The sequence below is a fragment of the Podarcis bocagei genome, assembly GCF_964188305.1.
Source record: "Podarcis bocagei genome assembly, chromosome: 12".
NCBI lineage: Eukaryota > Metazoa > Chordata > Lepidosauria > Squamata > Lacertidae > Podarcis > Podarcis bocagei.
The window spans coordinates 52937742-52957632 of NC_138137.1; the positions used below are offsets into that span (position 1 = coordinate 52937742).

The 19891-nt window shown below is 45.3% G+C and overlaps 1 protein-coding gene across 3 annotated transcripts; it reads right to left on the reverse strand.

Annotated features, from left to right (window-relative positions):
- Nucleotides 1-62: 62 nt before the first annotated feature.
- Nucleotides 63-19774, reverse strand: LOC308569603 (solute carrier family 22 member 13-like). Of its 3 annotated transcripts, XM_081163723.1 has the most exons (10): nucleotides 18584-19774; nucleotides 15906-16009; nucleotides 12564-12718; nucleotides 10882-11050; nucleotides 9430-9550; nucleotides 7126-7217; nucleotides 5709-5923; nucleotides 4445-4553; nucleotides 2854-3063; nucleotides 63-1399 (listed from the first exon to the last, which is right to left on the reverse strand). In XM_081163723.1, the coding sequence occupies exons 1-10, from the start codon at nucleotides 18953-18955 to the stop codon at nucleotides 1309-1311; spliced, it is 1638 nt and encodes a 545-aa protein (XP_081019849.1). In that variant the 5' UTR covers nucleotides 18956-19774; the 3' UTR covers nucleotides 63-1308. The 3 variants fall into 3 exon arrangements, with proteins under 3 accessions (XP_081019849.1, XP_081019850.1, XP_081019851.1); XM_081163724.1 differs by lacking the exon at nucleotides 4445-4553 and having other exon boundaries at nucleotides 2854-3059; XM_081163725.1 differs by lacking the exon at nucleotides 63-1399 and having other exon boundaries at nucleotides 2868-3059.
- Between the last annotated feature and the right edge of the window lie 117 nt (nucleotides 19775-19891).

Genomic DNA, 19891 nt, shown 5'->3' on the forward strand with positions numbered 1-19891 from the left:
AAGGGGTATCTGCCTTTTAAAAACCCTGTATTCCACCAGTATGTATTCACAATGCCAATGGCTCAAACTATTATCCATTTAATTATTTGATTCATTCAGATACTGCCTTTCATACAAACATCATAGGCTGGTTTATAGCATAAAAATACAAAATAGAAACACAAAATACATAACATAACAACAGCAGCAAACAAATACCCCCCCTCCTTCTACAAACACCATTAGAAGGACATCGATGGTTTAATCAGCCAAAAGTTTCGTTATAGAGGAACTTTTTTTGCCTGGAGTATACCTGAATATTTCTCAGGACAGACATGTTATATTGGTGTGTCTTGAATATGTAACAGTTAAAAGTTATGGCCTGTGTTTCTTAGGTTTCAGAAAGTTGCCGTCTTCCCCCATTATAGCTAAAGCTTGTTCAGACCTTTAGCTATGGAAACTGTACAAAACAAACGCGTACGTGCAAACCTGTTTTCCTCAGGTACGCTGGAACTTTCAAGTACAAGGATAAAGCTGAGACCAGCAGATTACTTCCCACAGACTTGCAAAGCTACAGAGGTCTCCTGATAAGAGAAATGCTCAACTATTTCACATATTCGTTTCACAAGAGTATTTACAACCCTAAAACATTCCATCCCAGCAAACTCTCATGCTGGAGAGAACATCGGACACTACAAGTACAGCATTTTGAAACAATAAAACAATTTAAAGCTAATAATCCACCAGCTGTAAAAAAGAAAAAGAGAGAGTGCAATGGTTTTTAAGGAGAGCTTAGATAGCCCTCTGTCATGAATGCTGTAGCTGAGATTGCAGCTTTGCAGGGGGTTGGACTAGATGACCCGTGGGACCCTTCTACAATTCTATGATTCTGTGTATGCAGAAGGTGTCAGGTTCAGTCCCTAGCATCTCCAGGTCTGGCTTGATACAATGCTGATTCTGATGTTTTCTAGACTTCCTACATTGAGTCCAAAGGGATTTACTCCCATATATGTGTGCGCATAGAACTGCACCCTAAATTTGCACTGCAGCTATTCTGTAAGAAGCACAACCAGATCTATCCTAAGATTATCAATGTTCTTTTAAACATGAGTGTATGCTTTTAATCTGCTCATATTACATTCAGATCTTTCAAACCAAGTTATTTTAAGGGGCACGTAATAGAACTGATTTTTTATTTTAATTTTCATTTAAAAACCATTTTTAAAAACAAAATATTTAAACCAATTATTTTTATCTGCTGGGCTCAGAGTGGAAGGGGAGGAAATTCACACATTCTTCTTGGCCGCTTGGAGCAATCCACACAGTGGGTTAAAGGCGAGTTATTGCTATCCGTTCAGTAATCTCTTCATTCGGTTTTAAACATGCATTTCCCAAACTACCGTTGATTCTTTTGCTGGGCCTATGGAGGGGAAAGAAGGTTAAAAGGAGATGATTAAATTCATGCATACGTTTTCTGCTCCAAATGATTCTGAATGGCAGGTGCATCAAGCAAACCTAGGAATTGGTTCACAGAAGCTGCCTCACACAGAGTCATGAAGAAGAAGAGTTTGGATTTGATATCCCACTTTATCACTACCCTAAGGAGTCTTAAAAGCAGCTAACATTCTCCTTTAGCTTCCTCCCCCACAACAAACACTCTGTGAGGTGAGTGAGGCTGAGAGACTTCAGAGAAGTGTGACTAGCCCAAGGTCACCCAGCAGCTGCATGTGGAGGAGCGGAGACGCAAACCCGGTTCCCCAGATTACGAGACTACCACTCTTAACCACTACACCACACTGGCTCTCATCATGGTTTTGGGTCCATGTAGGTTAATATTGTCTGTTCTGACTTGCAGCAGTTTTCCGGGGTTTCAGACACAGCCTTTCCCAGCCCATTCAGGTGACGCCACATTAGCACTGATGATTGCAATGTCAGATGATGCCTAACATGTGCGATTCAGCCAGTTATTGAAGATCAAGGCACACATTCATGTAAGTTAATAGAAGGCAAACAAGTGGACCTTCTGCCCTGGAAACTGCATGATCGGCTGAGACACGAGATCTGCTTGTGGCATTAGGTCTGTGACAGCTCATCTGCACATGCAAGCAAACCCTCAATATTGTGGACCTCGAGGAACAGCAATGCACGTGTGAAGCAGCCCAAGAGGCAGAGTAATCAAGCGATCCATAGCCCTGAGATTCCCAAGTGACAGTAAAAACCTCAAAAGTCAACCTTCTCTTCTGATAACCAGTTCAATTAACCATATGTATGTACAGGGGTAAAGGGACCCCTGACCATGAGGTCCAGTTGTGACCGACTCTGGGGTTGCGGCGCTCATCTTGCTTTACTGGCCGAGGGAGCCGCCGTACAGCTTCCAGGTCATGTGGCCAGCATCACTAAGCTGCTTCTGGCGAACCAGAGCAGCGCACGGAAACGGCGTTTACCTTCCCGCCGGAGCGGTACCTATTTATCTACTTGCACTTTGACATGCTTTCGAACTGCTAGGTTGGCAGGAGCTGGGACCGAGCAACGGGAACTCACCCCGTCACGGGGATTTGAACCGCCAACCTTCTGATCGGCAAGTCCTAGGCTCTGTGGTTTAACCCACAGCGCCATCCGCGTCCCCTAACCATATGTAGAAATGACTGTAAACAATTGCTTGGCCCTTGGCAGGCGCAAAACAGTGTTTTAAAATCACCCAACACAGTTGCTTTAGCATTGCATTGTTTTAATGGAAGCGGTTAGCTGCCTTGCGGACTCCACACAGCCAGGAAGCACAACCAGGTCAACAGCTCAAGCACAAACACATGGATGTAAAAAAAGGGCAAGGGAATAAATAAATGCACAAGTCTTCCGAACCACCCCAAGACTTGCCTCTGATAGTGTGCAATGTCATCCATGCAATCCGGGAGTTCCTTGCCGCACGTCTCCGGAAGCAAGCAAGCAAGGAGTCCACCAGCCACGGCTGCACTGCCAAATATCACCACGGGGATAGAGGGGTGGTACTTGTCCAAGAGACCAATCAGAGGCGAGATGATGCCTGCCAATCTGGCTGCCGTCTGGCACCACCCCACTCCAGTCTGCCTGAGAAGGAAGGAAGACACGTGTGGCGAGTCTTTCCCACAATCCTCTGGAGGGGAGCCGCATTGGGGGCATTGCAGGAAATCAAAATGGTAGTTCCCAGGCTCAGGAGCTGGCACTGCTTCCATGTGAGCCACAGGGAGCCCATGGATGTAAAAAGGCAACCCACACAAATGGCACTCTCCCTAGAGATTCCTGAAACCTGGACATAGGCGGCTTTTGGATTGCCACAAGGCACAGCCAATAAGCACTATGAACCGCCAGCTCCCCTTGGAAGCAGTAATAAGCATTGGCTTAAAACTCTTAAAGGTAAAGGTCCCCCTGCCCGTACGGGCCAGTCTTGCCAGACTCTAGGGTTGTGCGCTCATCTCACTCTATAGGCCGGGAGCCAGCGCTGTCCGCAGACACTTCCGGGTCACATGGCCAGCGTGACAAGCTGCATCTGGCAAGCCAGCGCAGCACACGGAACGCCGTTTACCTTCCCGCTGGTAAGCAGTCCCTATTTATCTACTTGCACCCGGGGGTGCTTTCGAACTGCTAGGTTGGCAGGCGCTGGGACCGAACGACGGGAGCTCACCCCGCCGCGGGGATTCGGACCGCCGACCATGCGATCGGCAAGTCCTAGGCGCTGAGGTTTTACCCACAGCGCCACCCGCGTCCCACTAAAAAACTCTTAGGCCCCCTCAATGTTCAGAGGGCATTCAGCCTTACCCCTGGCTCTTTGTGACATTGGGCACTGGCAATCGTCTTTAGAAGTTGGCACCTCTGTAGGAAAGTGAGTGGAGGGTGGAGATTTCACTTGTTTCTGTTAGTCTTTTCCATTCACCTAGTCTACGAGTTTAAACTTACAATCGTTTGTTGATTGTATGGTTGGTTTATAAACACAACATGCAGTGCTATTTTTCTAGAAAAAGAGGTCATCATGAACATTTTCCTTGTTCTTTTAGAATGGCAGTGATGTCTACCTGAGAAGTGCTGGAGCTGAGCTCTGGTGAGCTCCGGCTGAAAAAAAGCCCTGATGGTGTGTGACGTTTCTCAAATTTTGCTAGAGAGCCTGGTTCTCCAGACCTAGCATTCCCCCCCCCCTCTTTCCGCCATTTTGTCATCAAAGCCCATTGCAGTCTACAAGAGCTTGAATTACACAGAGCAGCAGGCTAACTTAAAAGAGCAGACAGGGTGGTGCTATGGCTATGGCTGCTCATATGGGCAACTTACATTACGTAACACTGCAAAAGGTCGTGAATTATCCAATTTAAAAACTGGAAATGCAACCTTTACATCTGATATAACTCTTTATTTTAAAAATGCTCTATTTCAGGCCGTCTGCATAAATACACCCCGTTTTTGAGACACAGTATTTTTAAAAGTACATAGCAAGCCTCACCGGACAATAGTTGGGAACAGCTCTGCAGAATACACATATGATATAGATAAGGAACCAGACATGATAAACTTCCCCGTGGTGGCAAACAGCGTTACTAGTATAGGCAGATCTGGGGGAAGAAAGATTGTATGTCAAAGAAAACCCAAAAACAAAAGCAGTGTGTGTGTGTGTGTGTGTGTGTGTGTGTGTGTGTGTGTGTGTGTGTGTTGTCATGTGACCCAGGGCTTCAACAACCCATGCTCAGGGGAAGAAGCCATGGGTATGAGAAGCGCCATCTGTATGGGCACACCACCAGCCTCAGAAGATGTATCTGTTGCCACGGGCATTGCCTTGATCTCTCAATTCAATCTTCTGCTTAAATTGCTGTGTGGTTTCTAATGGGATTGTTTTCTTGCATATTTTAGTCTGGGATATTTATATTTTAACATGTTGTGTTTTTATAGTTTGTAAACCCCCTTCATGGATCACTGCCTTGCCGTGGCGAAGGGGCTTGAATAACTCAGAGAAGCTATGAGCTATGCCGTGCAGGGCCACCCAAGATGGACAGGCTGATTTCCTTAAGAATGGATGCGTTTGATCTTCTTGCAGTCCTTGAGAGTCCCACGGACTGCAAGAAAATCAAACGCATCCATTCTGAAGGAAATCAGCCCTGAGTGCTCACTGGAAGGACAGATCCTGAAGCTGAGGCTCCAATACTTTGGCCACTTCATGAGAAGAGAAGACTCCCTGTAAAAGACCCTGATGTTGGGAAAGATGGAGGGCACAAGGAGAAGGGGACGACAGAGGATGAGATGGTTGGACAGTGTTCTCGAAGCTACAAACATGAGTCTGACCAAACTGCGGGAGGCAGTGGAAGACAGGAGTGCCTGGCGTGCTCTGGTCCAGGGGGTCACGAAGAGTCGGACGCGACTAAACGACTAAACAACAACAAGTTTGTAAACAGCTCATTTTGGCATTAAGAGGTACCGGTATATGCATTGAATTAAATTATTATTATAATAATAATAAGAAGAAGAAGAAGAATGATAAGCCCCTATAAGAGTAGAGATGTCACTCACCAAAGACAGCACTGCTGCTTAGAGGAAACTGGAGCACTATTGAATGGTCAGCCTGAATCGGCTGCTTGCTGGAGCAAGCCTAGATTCCAATCAGAGCATCGCCTGGCTTCACTTATCTGAACCTTTTTTGAAGACTGGTTTAAAACAGAGCCCATTTGGCAAGTGTTAGCCCGGGGGATGTTAGCCCTTCAGGGATTGATATGCACCTTTTGGGATGACTGCAATGAGAAGGCAACAGGCTCCCCCCAGGAGCAAGGCAGAAGATTGGCATTTCTTTCTCCCCAGCCACTGCACCAGGAAGATGCAGGAGAGACGACCTGGAATTTCAACAGCCCCAAAGATAGCCTGCGTCAGGTAGATATCGAAACCGAAACCGCCCACGTTCAAGCTCAACCCGTAGTACGCCAAACTGCTGACAAACCTAAAGACGAACAGACCATATCCATGATTAAAAGTAAGGCAAGTTTTAAACTGGAAGGACACACAGCACTTCCCAAAACACACCTTTGCGATTCCTCACAGTACCCCGTTTTAACTTCTTTAAAAGGTTCTGTGATAGGAATTTTGAGGTCTTAGATATATGGTAACAGGAACAGGAAGACCGACCTGAAGCCATTTTGATTCCTAAACTGAGCAAATGTTTTCTCTGCAAGGTCAAAGTAGAAAAGCCTCCCCATTGTCTTTTCCTTCACAAATCCTGTCTTAAGGGTATGTCTGTGTTTGAATAGGGTGTGAGCCTGTGACCTGGCCCAGGAACTAAGTATTTATCATTACAAAAGACTGGCCAGGCTCCCCAGGCAATCCAATCAAGTAACCTGACAGGCAGGAGATAAACAAAGACAGGAGAAAAACAACATTCAAATTTCTGTTTAGACCGCCTTTTTGTGATGTAGGTATGATGTATCTGAGGGGTGGTCTTAGGTTACAACCCTTCTGTGATGTATGTATGATGTTTCTGGGGGTGGTCTTGATCTACAGGGTGGCAATTTCAAAAGTCTTTATAAGGCCTTGCACACCATTTTTCTGGGTCCCTCCTCTCTCCTGCGGGTGAGGGAAGCACCCTGTTGCAACAGATCAATAAAGGCCAAACCTACAGGCTGCTGTTTTGTTCCAAGTTATCCTGGTTGGTGTCTTTGTTTTTGTCTAAGGGAGCCCTTGGATTTTTCCGTTAACATTTTCTAACCCACATGGATGGGAGTGCAGATCGTTTTGGAAATGCGACTTGGAAAAGGGCATGTATTTTGGGCAAATTACAGACGCTGATCTTTCAGTGTGGGCCGATGTATGAATAGGATAATATAAAAGGAGACAAAATGTATGAAGATGCTTTCTGCGTAATCAAATCATTGGCCCTTTTGCCCATCATGGGTAAGTAGTCTTCCCAATCCCATTCTCAGATCTAGGAAATACGCCAAGTTGGATATCTGGTCCATCTGACTCAGTATTGTCCACACAATGGCTGTGACACTCTGGGGTTTCAGGTAGCGTCCTTGCCAGCCACACCTGGAGATAGGGGAGTTTGAAAAGGGAACCTTCTGCATACAGAGCAGAGGCCAGGAACTTTGCACCTTTGGCCTGCAAATGTACTACTGCAAATAAAGTAACAATAGATAACAGGCTTACCAGACTGCTGATAGGACGAAAGTCACCTTCCCCATGTGGGGGTTTCTAAACAGTTCCCAAATGCCTGCAGACACGGTTTTTTCAGGTTTCAGCTTTTGCAAGACATGAAAGTGAAAACAAAGAGAGAAAGGACGGAGTGGGGAAACCACGTTAACTTCATTTGTAATCTCTTGCTTTCTGGAAAGCCCATCTCAGGTCACTTTTTGTTGTTGTTGTTGTTGTTTCTGCATCAAAACCAAACTATAGTTATGGACCACCCAAACAGTGTTGGCCATAATAAAAAAAATTCCTTCCAGTAGCACCTTAAAGACCAACTAAGTTAGTTCTTGGTATGAGCTTTCGTGTGCATGCACACTTCTTCAGATACACTGAAACAGAAGTTGCCAGATCCTTCTATATAGTGAGAAGGTGGGGAGGGGTATTACTCAGAAGGGTGGTGGGAATGGGAGATTGGCAGATAGCTGAGATGAGCCTGTTGACGACTCTTAACGACTGCAATAGGTCTTACAGGAAAAGGCAAGGGGTGAGAAGGTGAAAAATGGCTTAGTCATGTATAATGAGATAAGAATTCAATGTCTTTGTTCAGACCAGGTCTCTCCATGGTTTTAAGTTTGGTAATGAGTTGCAATTCAACTCATTGAATTGAGTGTTGAGTGTTGAGTGTTGGCCATATCTGTGTCCCTTTAGCACACTGCCCAACTTCTGGAGACACATTCCTTGCCTTTGCCCCCCCCAAAAAGCGCTTTTGGGGGTGAAAACACAGTGTGAGAGCACGTGACACCGAAAATGGCCACCGCAATCTCTCACAGAAAACCCCAGATGTCCCATTTTTCCCAGGGCACTTGGCAGGTATTCTGTTGGGCTTTGCGGCGACCAAAAAGAAGCGCAGTTCCTGCCCAGCTCATCCATGGTTCCTGTCCGCTCACCTTCTCAGCTGGACAAGGTTTTGTGGGAGTTAGGGGGTAAACATGATTTGCGCAATGGAGATGCGAGGAGTTGCTAAATGGAGGCTGCTAAGGAGTCGGGATGGCTTGGCTAGATTCATTTGCTTGTAGCACGGGGAAAGTGTTATCCACAATCGTACCTTGGTTTTCAAACAGAATGCGTTGCGGCAGTCCGTTCGACTTCTGAAACGTTTGGAAACCAAGGCACAGCTTCTGATTGGTGCAGGACACTCCTGCATCCAATCAGAAGCTGCGGAAGCCGTGCCGGACGTTCTGCTTCCGAGGCAAAGTTTGCAAACCGGAACACCTACTTCTGGGTTTGCGGCGTTCGAGTTCCAAGTTGTTCATGAACTAAGCTGTTCGAAAACCAAGGTACAGTGGTGCCCCGCAAGACGAATGCCTCGCAAGAAGGAAAACTCGCTAGACGAAAGAGTTTTCCGTTTTGGAGGTGCTTCGCAAAACGAATTTCCTATGGGCTTGCTTCACAAGACGACAATGTCTTGCGAGTTCCTGCTGGTTTTTTCCCTCCCCCCTTTTCCTAAGCCACTTATCAGCTGATCCGATCAGCAGATAAGCCGCTAAAAGCCGCTAATAGCGATAATAGCGCTAATCCGCTAATCCTTCAATAGCGCTAGACGAAGAGAATCACAGAACGGATTCTTTTCGTCTTGCGAGGCACCACTGTACGACTGCATTTCTTTTATCTTGAGCTTAAGTACACGGTAAGACAGGAATAGTGATTCTGCGGCCCTCTGCTAGCCCCAGGCTGCAAGGCTAGCAGTCAAGGACAATGGGAGATGTTGCCCAACCAATATCTAGCCACAAATTCCCAGCCACTGGATTAGATGAAAAGACACTGGATTAGATTAAAAAACAGTCTAGGCTGTATGGCAAATACTACTGAGCTACATTTCCCTCTTTGACTTCATCAAAGGTTGTGGGGGAGGAAGGGAAAGGAGAATGTTAGCCGCTTTGAGACTCCTTCGGGTAGTGATAAAGCGGGATATCAAATCCAAACTCTTCTTCTTCTTCTTCTTCATCCTAGAGCCATAGAGCTCCACTCCCCAGGCCATGCCTAAGGATCCAATTTCCTGATGCTACAAGTAGGCGACTTCAGCAATTTAAAATACATTTATTAGTTTCAAGTTTTGTGCTTTTCATTTTTCCTACAAGACATCTGCTTTTGAAAATTTAAGCTAGCTATTTTTGTGGGGGGAGGGGTGCAAATAATTAGCCCCAAGATATGCTGTGGCACCCCTCTCACCGTTCTGAGATTGGGGTGCACAAAACAATATGGACTAGGTGAAATAAATGATATTTTTGGAAAGAATAGCTGGCTACAACGCCCGGCTTCTCTTACCTCATCTAACAGCTTCAGTGGGATGGCTCGCTTGTTGACAGAAGATGCCTTCTGGAGAAGCTTCTTGGCTTCTTCTGTTTTTCCTTTGGTCACCAGCCACCGAGCAGATTCAGGAAGGATCCTGAGAATAATAATAATAATAATAATAATAATAATAATAATAATAATAATAATAATAAATTTTATTTATATCCCGCCCTCCCCAGCCAAAGCTGGGCTCAGGGCGGCTAACAACAATCAAAATAACCCAACATTCTAAAAACATTCATTATAAAATTAATTAAAATCAAATTGATGGCAACCATTAAGCAAAATTCTGTGCAGATTGCCAGAGGAGGGGGTCAGGCTGTGCCTTGGTCAAAGGCCTGGTGGGACTGCTCTGTCTTGCAGGCCCTGCGGAAAGATGTCAGGTCCTGCAGGGCCCTAGTCTCTTGTGATAGAGCGTTCCACCAGATTGGAGCCGCGGCCGAGAAAGCCCTGGCTCTAGTTGAGGCCAGCCTAACCTCTCTGTGGCCTGGGATCTTCAGGATGTTTTTATTTGTAGGCATCTTCAGGATGGTTTTATTCCAACAGGGAAGCAAATTCAGGGCAGTCCATTACATCCCTACTAAAAACAAAACAAAACAAACAAAACAAAACAAAACAAAACAAAACAAAACAAAACAAAACAAAACAAAACAAAAACAGAATGGTACAGTGACCTGGCAGACAGCATAGCAGGCTGGAACCCTTGATATACTGCTGCAAGTCCGGACTATGCAGAATTAGATAAATTAACAGGAAGGATTCGAAACCTGCGGGATCAGAGATTCTTAGAGGACTGGAGTAAATATATGAACAATTCGAAAAGTAATTGTGATGAACAGATTACGCTAGTAGGTTTGCAAGAAGTTTTTTTAAGGTGGATTATTTGAAATATTACAAGAAAGACTATGAAAAGAATTAGTAGTTAAGGACAATTAAATGCAATATAGAAATTAAAAAATGCAGAATAAGTGATAAAGAACGGAAAATCATCAGAGGTGTTGACGGAAGTCTAATATATTGTATAAGATGAGAAGATATGTTGTATGACTGTTGGAACTGATATGTTAAAAAATCAATAAAAATGTGTGTGTGTGTGTGTGTGTGTGTGTGTGTGTGTCTGTCTGTCTGTCTGTCTGTCTGTCTGTCTGTCTGTCTGTCTATCTATCTATCTATCTATCTATCTATCTATCTATCTATGATATACTGCTGTAAGTCCAACTCATAGAACAGTAGAGTTGGAAGAGACACCATGAGTCATCTAGTCTAACCCTCTGCAATGCACCTGTTTTCAATGTAAGCCACCTTGGGGCTCTTGCAGAAGGCAAAGTAAAAACAAAACAGAACACCACTTCAAATAAAAAAATAGGTGGCTGGGTGGCTGAGGGCCTGGCTCTGGGACTTGTCACATTCTCATCCAGTACTCACCACAGGTAGAAGAAGAGGGCAAAAACTGGGGCAGATCCAGCAAGCTGCAGCGTCCTCCAGTCGCGAAAGGCATAAGCCAGCCCAGCCAGCATCATCTGCCCCACAGAAAAGGCTGCATGGCTGATAATCACCGTATGTGGACGGTAGACAATTCCAACCCATTCTGTAGCTACAGGTGGTTAGCAGAAATTGATTTCAAAGCAAATCAAAATAACAAAAAACCAATCATATGAATAAAGCTTTAATTATTATTTTTTAATAGCTTTTGACAGGGCAGTCTCACAAGTTTTGGCTTCAAGTTGCATTCAGTTCCACAAAACCCTCTCTTGGTTTTTCCTGCTGGTAGTGCAAAGAGAATTTGCAGCTATTATGTAGGGCATTTGTCTTGGATGTTCAGCAACACACACACACACACACACACACACACACACACACACGGTTGTGACTTACTAAAATATTGTTCCAGATGGAAAGCCATTTAAAAACCTATTCCTAGGGCAGCAATATAGTGGGTAATAAACCTTGCCCTAGGTCGGTGATGGCCAAACTTGGCTCTCCATCTGTTTTGGGACTACAACTCCCATCATCCCTAGCTAACAGGACCAGTGGTCAGGGATGATGGGAATTGTAGTCCCAAAACAGCTGGAGGGCCAAGATTGGCCATCACTGCCCTAGGTCAACTGAACTTGGACGGGTTCTTATCTCCCCAATGGGACAAGGTTGACAAGTGGCTGGCCAGCTGTCAGTCTGGGGTTTATTTTGCATAGCTCTGTGCGAAGCAGCCTCAACTATTGGAAGATCACCAGGGCTTACAAAGAACCTAGGTCAAGGGTGAACAACATGGTGCCCTCCAGACATTGATGGACTCCAACTCCCATGAACCCCAGCAAGAATGGCCAGTGATGGGAGCTGTAGTCCAACAACCCTGGATGGGCCCAGGGCCCAGGTCTTATGTTCTGGCAAGTGCATATCACAAATGGAACAAATGAAGCTGCTTGATGAAAGATCACATTATTGGTCCTTCTGGAGGGCTTCGGACTTCCAAAAGGCAGCAGATCCCAGGGGCCTCAGGTAGAGAAGGATCTTCCCTTTCACCTGCTTTTTGGTCCTTTTGTCTGAAGATGTCAGGAACTGAACCCTGGGATCTTCTACATGCAAAGCACAAGGCTTGACCATTGAGCTATTGCTTCTGCTTATATGAGAGTCTGGTATATCTGTCTTCAAAAGCCATACTTAAGACTCAGAATGCTGTGCTCTCAGAAATGTGAAGCTATTCGGAGCATAAACACCACCCTTGATCTTTTAAAAAATGCAGTCAGAGAGCGAGAAAAAGGCCTCGCTGATGTGATCCAAAAGAAAGCAGAGCCATACATTTGGCACCAGCTTCGCTGCAGAAGTTGCCACCCAACTGTCTTAGGGACTGCACTCCAGATTTGTTTAGGGTTTACTCCTTAGCCTTTTCATCCCCTGAGGATGTCTCGCAAGGCGGCGAGTAACGAATATTCATAATAAACATAATAAAAATAAGCACACACCGCACAAAGAACAGCCAGCGAGTGCGGTGGCATGGAGATATTTCCGAGGGCCGGGTAGAATGGTATTGAGGGCCGCATTTGCCCAAAGAGCAACCCAGAGACTAGGCTTCCCTTTCTATTTTGTAAAGCCGTTTCTGTACATCTTACCTAAAGCTAAACTGCTTATCACGACTCCGGAAACAGAAGCACCCACAAGAAATCGGAACGCAATGTAGAGGTAGAAATTGGGAGCAAAGGCCGTAGCAACCCCAAACACGCCTTCGATGAGCATGGACAACAGAAGACTTGGCCGCCGACCAAACCTGGGAGAGGAGGAAATGCATTTTGCCATCGCGTTGCTTTGGGGGGGCCTTCCCTCTCCTAAGACAGTAGCAGAAAACAGGAGGCACGCACAAAAATCCCTGGGCAGAAGGACATTGGTCTCCAGCTGCGCTCTTTAGTAGAGGGATGAAAGGGGAGATGTTTCTGGGAGCCCATTAGCCCCAGCCAGCAGGACCGACAATTAGGGATGATGGGAGCACCACATTGGCAGAGGCTGGTGTAACTTACATACTCCCAACCTCCCCCAAGTGCTACTCCTGATTTCCAGATGTTTGCCTTGTATACTGGTGTGATAGGAATTTTGAGGTCTTAAAGGTAAAGGGACCCCTGACCATTAGGTCCAGTTGTGGCTGACTCTGGGGTTGCGGCGCTCATCTTGCTTTATTGGCCGAGTACAGCTTCCAGGTCATGTGGCCAGCATGACTAAGCCGCTTCTGGCGAACCAGAGCAGCGCACGGAAACACCGTTTACCTTCCCGCTGGAGTGGTACCTATTTATCTACTTGCACTTTGACGTGCTTTCGAACTGCTAAGTTGGCAGGAGCAGGGATCGAGCAACGGGAGCTCACCTCATCACGGGGATTCGAACCGCTGACCTTCTGATCGGCAAGTCCTAGGCTCTGTGGTTTAACCCACAGAGCCACCCGCGTCCCTTAAATTCTACCTGCGACTCCGCCAGATATATGTTAAATGTTCATAAGTGTGCCTACCAAGCACTTACATAGATCAGCACAGGAAGACCAACCTGAAATCATTTTTGATTCCCAAATGTTTTCTCTGCAAGGAGGGGGGGGGGGTCAGGGAGCCTTCCCATTGTTTCAGGAACTGAGTAACCAGCATTTTAATGGGTGACAGACTATCAGGAAAGGCAATCAGATAACCTGACAGACAGGAAAACAACAACACCTTTTCTGTGATGTAGATATGATGTATGGAGCATTGGTCTTGAGCTCCAGGGCAGGTAATTTAAAATGTCTATATAAGGGCAGACACACCTTTGTTCTGGGTTCCTCCTCCTTTCCTGCGTGTGAGGGGAGCACCCTGTTGCAACAGATCAATAAAGATCAGGCTTACTAGCTGCTTTGCTTCTCAATATTCTCTGGTTGGCCTCTGTTATTTTCTCCTACCAATAGGGAACCCACTTAAGGACTCTATATGGACTCTTGGATACTCCATAAGGGGAAAAGGGCAGATTTTGTTTACAACACTGGGTTTTGCAAAACGTGGGACCTGCAAACAGACGTCACTGGTGTTTCGGGTACCAGCCAGTCATACCTTCCCCAAGATACTCCATTCCCTCTTCCCAGTCTTCCCCATCATACAACATTGCATGGCCACTATGAAAGCTCAGTCCACACTGGAATTTTTTGTGGGGGTGCCCCACTTAGGTTCCCCCATGTCCCCCACCCCTGCTTCTACGAACCTTACGGTCTCCCTGCATCTTCCTTTTTCTCCTCAGTAGCTACATAGCAGCCACGACTCTGCTCCTGAGTCTCTTATTATATGCATGACAACAATGACAATATGCCATTGCTAAAAGCCAGAGGGAGCTTGCTCATCTACGTAACATCCTGTTATGTCTGCTGCGGCAGAAAGGATCAGAGTATCGTGGTATCTTAAAAAACTAGCATTTATTGTGGTATCGTCATTTCACTTCTTCTACTGGCTTGTAAGCTGTTGTTTTGTTGCTGTTGAAGTACAGTGGTACCTCAGGTTAAGTACTTAATTCGTTCTGGAGGTCCGTACTTAACCTGAAACTGTTCTTAACCTGAAGCACCACTTTAGCTAATGGGGCCTCCCGCTGCGCCACCAGAGCACGATTTCTGTTCTCATCCTGAAGCAAAGTTCTTAACCTGAAGCACTATTTCTGGGTTAGCGGAGTCTGTAACTTGAAGCGTATGTAACCTGAAGCGTATGTAACCCAAGGTACCACTGTATATACACAAAGTACCAAATGTGGTGACAGTAATAATAATGCAACAAAACAACAGCACTGTAAACTGGCTTATAAGTATAAAACTAAATTTACTAGAATAATAACTAGAATAGAGATAGACTTGTAACCATTCAAGCAACAAACATACTAAGGTGCCATGTGCAAAACAAAGCCTGGAGATAACATAAACATGGAGTGGATAAATGTGCAACTGTATCTTAACAAGTTACATGTGCAATAAACGTTGTACAGACTGGATAAATGAACTGTTCAACAAGTAGCGTAAGTCCAATCACAGAACGGCAACCCTGTGCCGCCACAATGGCAAGGGTAGCACACTGGAGAATATGAAAAAGTTTTTCAAAGATTGAACTGGATGAGATGTTCTTCAATAGGTCTTGAGTTGGAAACAGAAAGCCGTATGCATGGATCAATCACAGGAAGGCAAATCATTGAACGGTTCATGTTTGTTGTAGTATGTTTGTTGCTTGAATAGTTACAAGTCTATCTCTATTCTAGTTAATATTCTAGTAAATTTGGTTTTATACTTATAAGCCAGTTTGTGGTGTTGTTGTTTTGTTGCATTGTTGCTGTTGAAGACACGCCCCAAACCCCATCATGAAACTACAGATGTAACAATTTGTGATAAAATTTGACTCTGCCCATTGAGGTCTTAACTGAGACTAGAGGGACATGTCTCCCACTACATGTGTTAAACCTTCCTAGCCTTGCAATGATGGCCGTGTTATCACAAATTCTACTGCTGAGAATAGTTTATCTCACGTGCTTTAAACTTTGCAGATAAATGTCATAAACCCAATGAACCTCTTGAGTTTCATGGCCACACCTCTCCGCTGTCTCTAGTTTTGTGCTTGTGGTAGACTTTATGAGTCTGGTGACACAGGCAGCAGTGCCACAATCACTTTTACCCATTTTTAAGACACCACGGCGCTCTAAGGACCAAGCTACATGCAAAGTTAAATGCATTTATTTATTTTGCATTTAAGATGCAGGTTTCTAAAAAATGCAAGTTGCGTTAGCTTGGGGAATCTAATAATTACAAGCAGGGAGGTAAGCAGCGGGGAATTTAACCCATTCTTCCCCTGCTACTGCCCTGGGTAAAATCCTTCTGAAGCTGGTTTTTGGGGACGGGCAGCAATCTCCTGCTGACTGACCACATTTCTAAATGGCAACATTTCCCCAGCCTGCTGCCCCTTTTATTTTCTCTCTTACCGGTCGCTTAACAGACCAGACACCAGCGCTCCAGCGAGAAGGCCCAGCATGTAAATAGATTGTGAGATGTCGTTTAAATCTTCCCAGTCACATACCAGGTCAAACTTAAGGAAAGAAAAGGAAAGCCACTTTACTTGAAAGGAATCAGAAGAGGGAAAGAATTAAACTTGTACCTTGACAATGGGCACATCTTTTCAGTAGCCAAGGCTTGTTCATAGGAAACTGTTTTCAACCATAGGGTTAGCATACTAGGTCTTCCTAACCCTCTGTTCCCTGCACTAACTGGCAACAGCTGTCCAAGAATACAGACCTGCTACTTTTAATTGGAAGGACCAGAACTCATTGGTAGAACAGCTGCTTTGTATGCAGAAAGACCTAGGTTCAATCCATAACATCTCCAGATAGTAAACCCGGAAAACCAGGGGAGCTGTCAGTGGAGAACAGGGCTCTTCAACCAAGGTCCATTCAGATCTTGCAATGAACTAATTCAGGTTAACTAATTCACTGAATTAAATCAAACATCTCTGAATTGCACCTATAATTTCCAAGTGAATTGAATGTGAATTAAGTTCCTTTTGTGGTGTAACTTTGGGTGATTTTTTAAATTCAATTTGCTTTTAATTTTAATTGGGTGTGCGCGCGCATATGCACACACAAATATTTTTTGATAGCGGCCATTGCATTTACCGTTTTTACTTGCCTGAAAAATGATGCTGCTGTTTAAGTTTAAAGTTCATAATTTGGTGGGAGGGAGCTGGAAATAGACAGGAAGACAAAGAAATGAATGCAAAGCAATACAGTTTCCCTGGCTTGCAAAAACACTTAGGGTTGCCAAATTGTGATTTAGCATCATCCGTGGGGCAGGCACTGGGGTTGGGAGTTGTTGTTGTTAATTAAATTTATATATTGCCTGTTGTCCGAATATCTCAGGGCGGTTCATAAGATGTTTAACAGGAGTCGGCGCCTATGGCTGCAGGTGTGAAAGTGAAATGGCTCTGAATTGCGAGGTTGTGAAATGCAACAGGCACCACCTCCTGAAACTTCACTGTGCTTAAAATGAGGTACCTGGTACCATACACAATGCTTGCATGGCTAAACTGTGGAAAAGGGGATTAGACAAACTAATGGAGAATAGGACAACCATGGACTACTAATCATGATGGCAAAAGATTGCCTCCAGTGGTTAGCCACTGTAAGAACAGACTTTATTTCGCCTGATTCTAAAGCGCTCTTCCTATATTCCTAGGAACAGGGATTTGGTAGCGCTGGCATCAAAAGGCCAGAGGTGGACGTGCAAGGAAGTCTCAAAAGCTGTGAAGTCCACTCCACTTCACTGTGGGGAGGAGTTGCAGTGGACCACGTGGCCACCCACTCTCCTCCGGGGGCGGGGGACGAAGTCCCGTGTTGCCTGGGGAATCCCGGCCACGTCATCGTCCAGCTGGCCAATCTGGTGGCTTGGGGGCGTGGCCGGGACCATTTAAGCTGGGGCGTGAGCTGGAGGGCTTCCTCTTGGCTCGCTTCTTCAAACTCCCTCCCTCCCTATTTTACAGGTTTTCTGCACTGGCCTTGCTATGGACCTCGGTTGGTCGCTGTTGAGGGGCCTGGTAGGAATTTTTCCACTTGGCAAAACTGGCAAGGGGCCATTTGGTTTTCGCCTACCTCGTAGCAATCGTCACAACTTTGTAAGGTTTTGCGGTTAGGCATTGTCTGACCTTATGAGGGAGGTGTGGCCATCGCCTGCCCCTCCAAGCTTAAGGGTATTCCGTTAAAGGAATCCGGGGGTGCGGATCTTGTCCGAAGCCCAGGGCGGGGCTAGGGCCATGACACGACCCTGACGGGAACATCTGGGGGAGCTCGAGTTGTTCTGCATCAACGGGGCTCCCCTTTCTGGTGGTTTACCCTTACCAGACTCCCTACGCAACGGGCAGGAGTCAGATATAGTCAGGTTCATTCAATGCCTAAGCCAATACCGCTCACAGTCTGTAATGAATAAAGTTGTGGCCAAAATTTGCCCAATAACATTAACATAATATCTGTGTCCTGGTGTCTTAATTCTTTACGAGGGGGGGAATGCGGGGTCTAGACACACAATTAGGGACTCTTCCCAGAAGGAGCTAGAGGAATAGGACGAGAGTGATGTTTTACACACCGAAGGAAACTATCGACCAGGACGTGTGGCTGTCAACTCTCTAGCTGCCATTAATATACTGCTTTATGTCTAAATAGGCTTCTCTGAAGCATGACGTATGCTGGGACAATCTTATATAAAGAAATAACCAAAATCAGTGGCTGCTGCCGTCACTTCTAACGGTTCAAAAAATCACCTTCAGAAATGTGCAATTTGTAATGTCTGCTTCCTTGCATTTCTTGCAAAGAGACATTGCAAGGCGCTGTCTGCGCAGAATAAAAGTGCTGGACTGCGGTCCTGCCATACGGTCTGAAGAACCACGAGGCCACCACCTTGTCGAAGCTAAGCAGCTCCAGGCCTGCCGAGTGCCTGGGAGACCACATAACAGCGGGACAGAAATGTAGATTGCCTTGGGATCCACGCAGGGAAGGACACAGGGGTATATAGACTGCTTAGAAGCCATTTTGGCACATAATTGGTATATAAATTAATAAATAACTTAGGGGGAAAGCAAGCAAATGATTCAAAGGGTAAAATACAATTTCCAAACCTGTGTAAGCAAGGAAGGCTCTTGGTTTGAAGGATAAACCCACCCACGCCGACACTTTTCGGTAGAATTAAGGCCATATTGCACGATGGCATCGAGATCCCAGTCCACTGGAGTGTACATGAGACATTCTTCAAATGTCCCATCGGGCTTTTTCGGAAGGGTCAAGTTCAGCCGTTCCTCTTCAGTCAGGTTCAAGCCGATGGTGTTGAACCAGCTTGTGTTGCAATGATGGGGCTCTTCCAGGACCATGAATAACTGGGAAAACATATGGAAGGCGAGGCTTGGCGAAGCTAGAGTCACGAGCATCAACAACCGCCATTGGAAACGCCCAAAGTCTCCAAGTGTTTTGATGATTTCCCCAGTGTCAGACATTGCTAGCTTCTTTCTACCCTTCCCTTCTGCGACTGCAATCTCCCCCAAAGACCTTTTTCACCTAGCCTCTGGAATTAATGTTTAAACCCAAAATAAATGTTTAGATGGGATTTGGCAACAAGGATGGGTATCCACTGTGATCTTTTGTGCCTCACATTTCTGCAACACTACTCTGTAACCCATTAACCCGGCTGCCAACAATAAATGGCAATATCACAGGAAAATGCCATATTGAAAAAGGACAAGACAAAGTTGTCCCATGTCGCCACTGTTATTTATTCTAATGTTGGAAATGCCAACTAAGGAAATATTAAAAAAATAATGGGGGGATGGGAACAAAGAGCCAAGAATTAAAGTTGGGCAGAGAGATTACAAATGTGGTCCAGAACTTCTCTTGAGTAAGGCTGGTGTGTTGTGTGGATATTCTCTTGTATGTAAGCATACATGTGATAGGAATTTTGAGGTCTTAGATATATGTTAAATGTTCATAAGTGTACCAAACAAGCATATACATAGATCAGCACAGGAAGACCGACCTGGAACCATTTTGATTCCTAAACTGAGCAAATGTTTTCTCTGCAAGGTCAAAGTGGAAAAGCCTCCCCATTGTCTTTTCCTTCACAAATCCTGTCTTAAGGGTATGTCTGTGTTTGAATAGGGTGTGAGCCTGTGACCTGGCCCAGGAACTAAGTATTTATCATTACAAAAGACTGGCCAGGCTACCCAGGCAATCCAATCAAGTAACCTGCCAGACAGGAGATAAACAAAGACAGGAGAAAAACAACATTCAAATTTCTGTTTTAAGACCGCCTTTTCTGTGATGTACCGTATTTTTCGCACTATAGGACGCACCGGACAATAGGACGCACTTTGTTTTAGAGGGGGGAGAACAAGAAAAAAAAAATTCTCCCCCTCTCTGCCCAGCGCCCCTTCAGT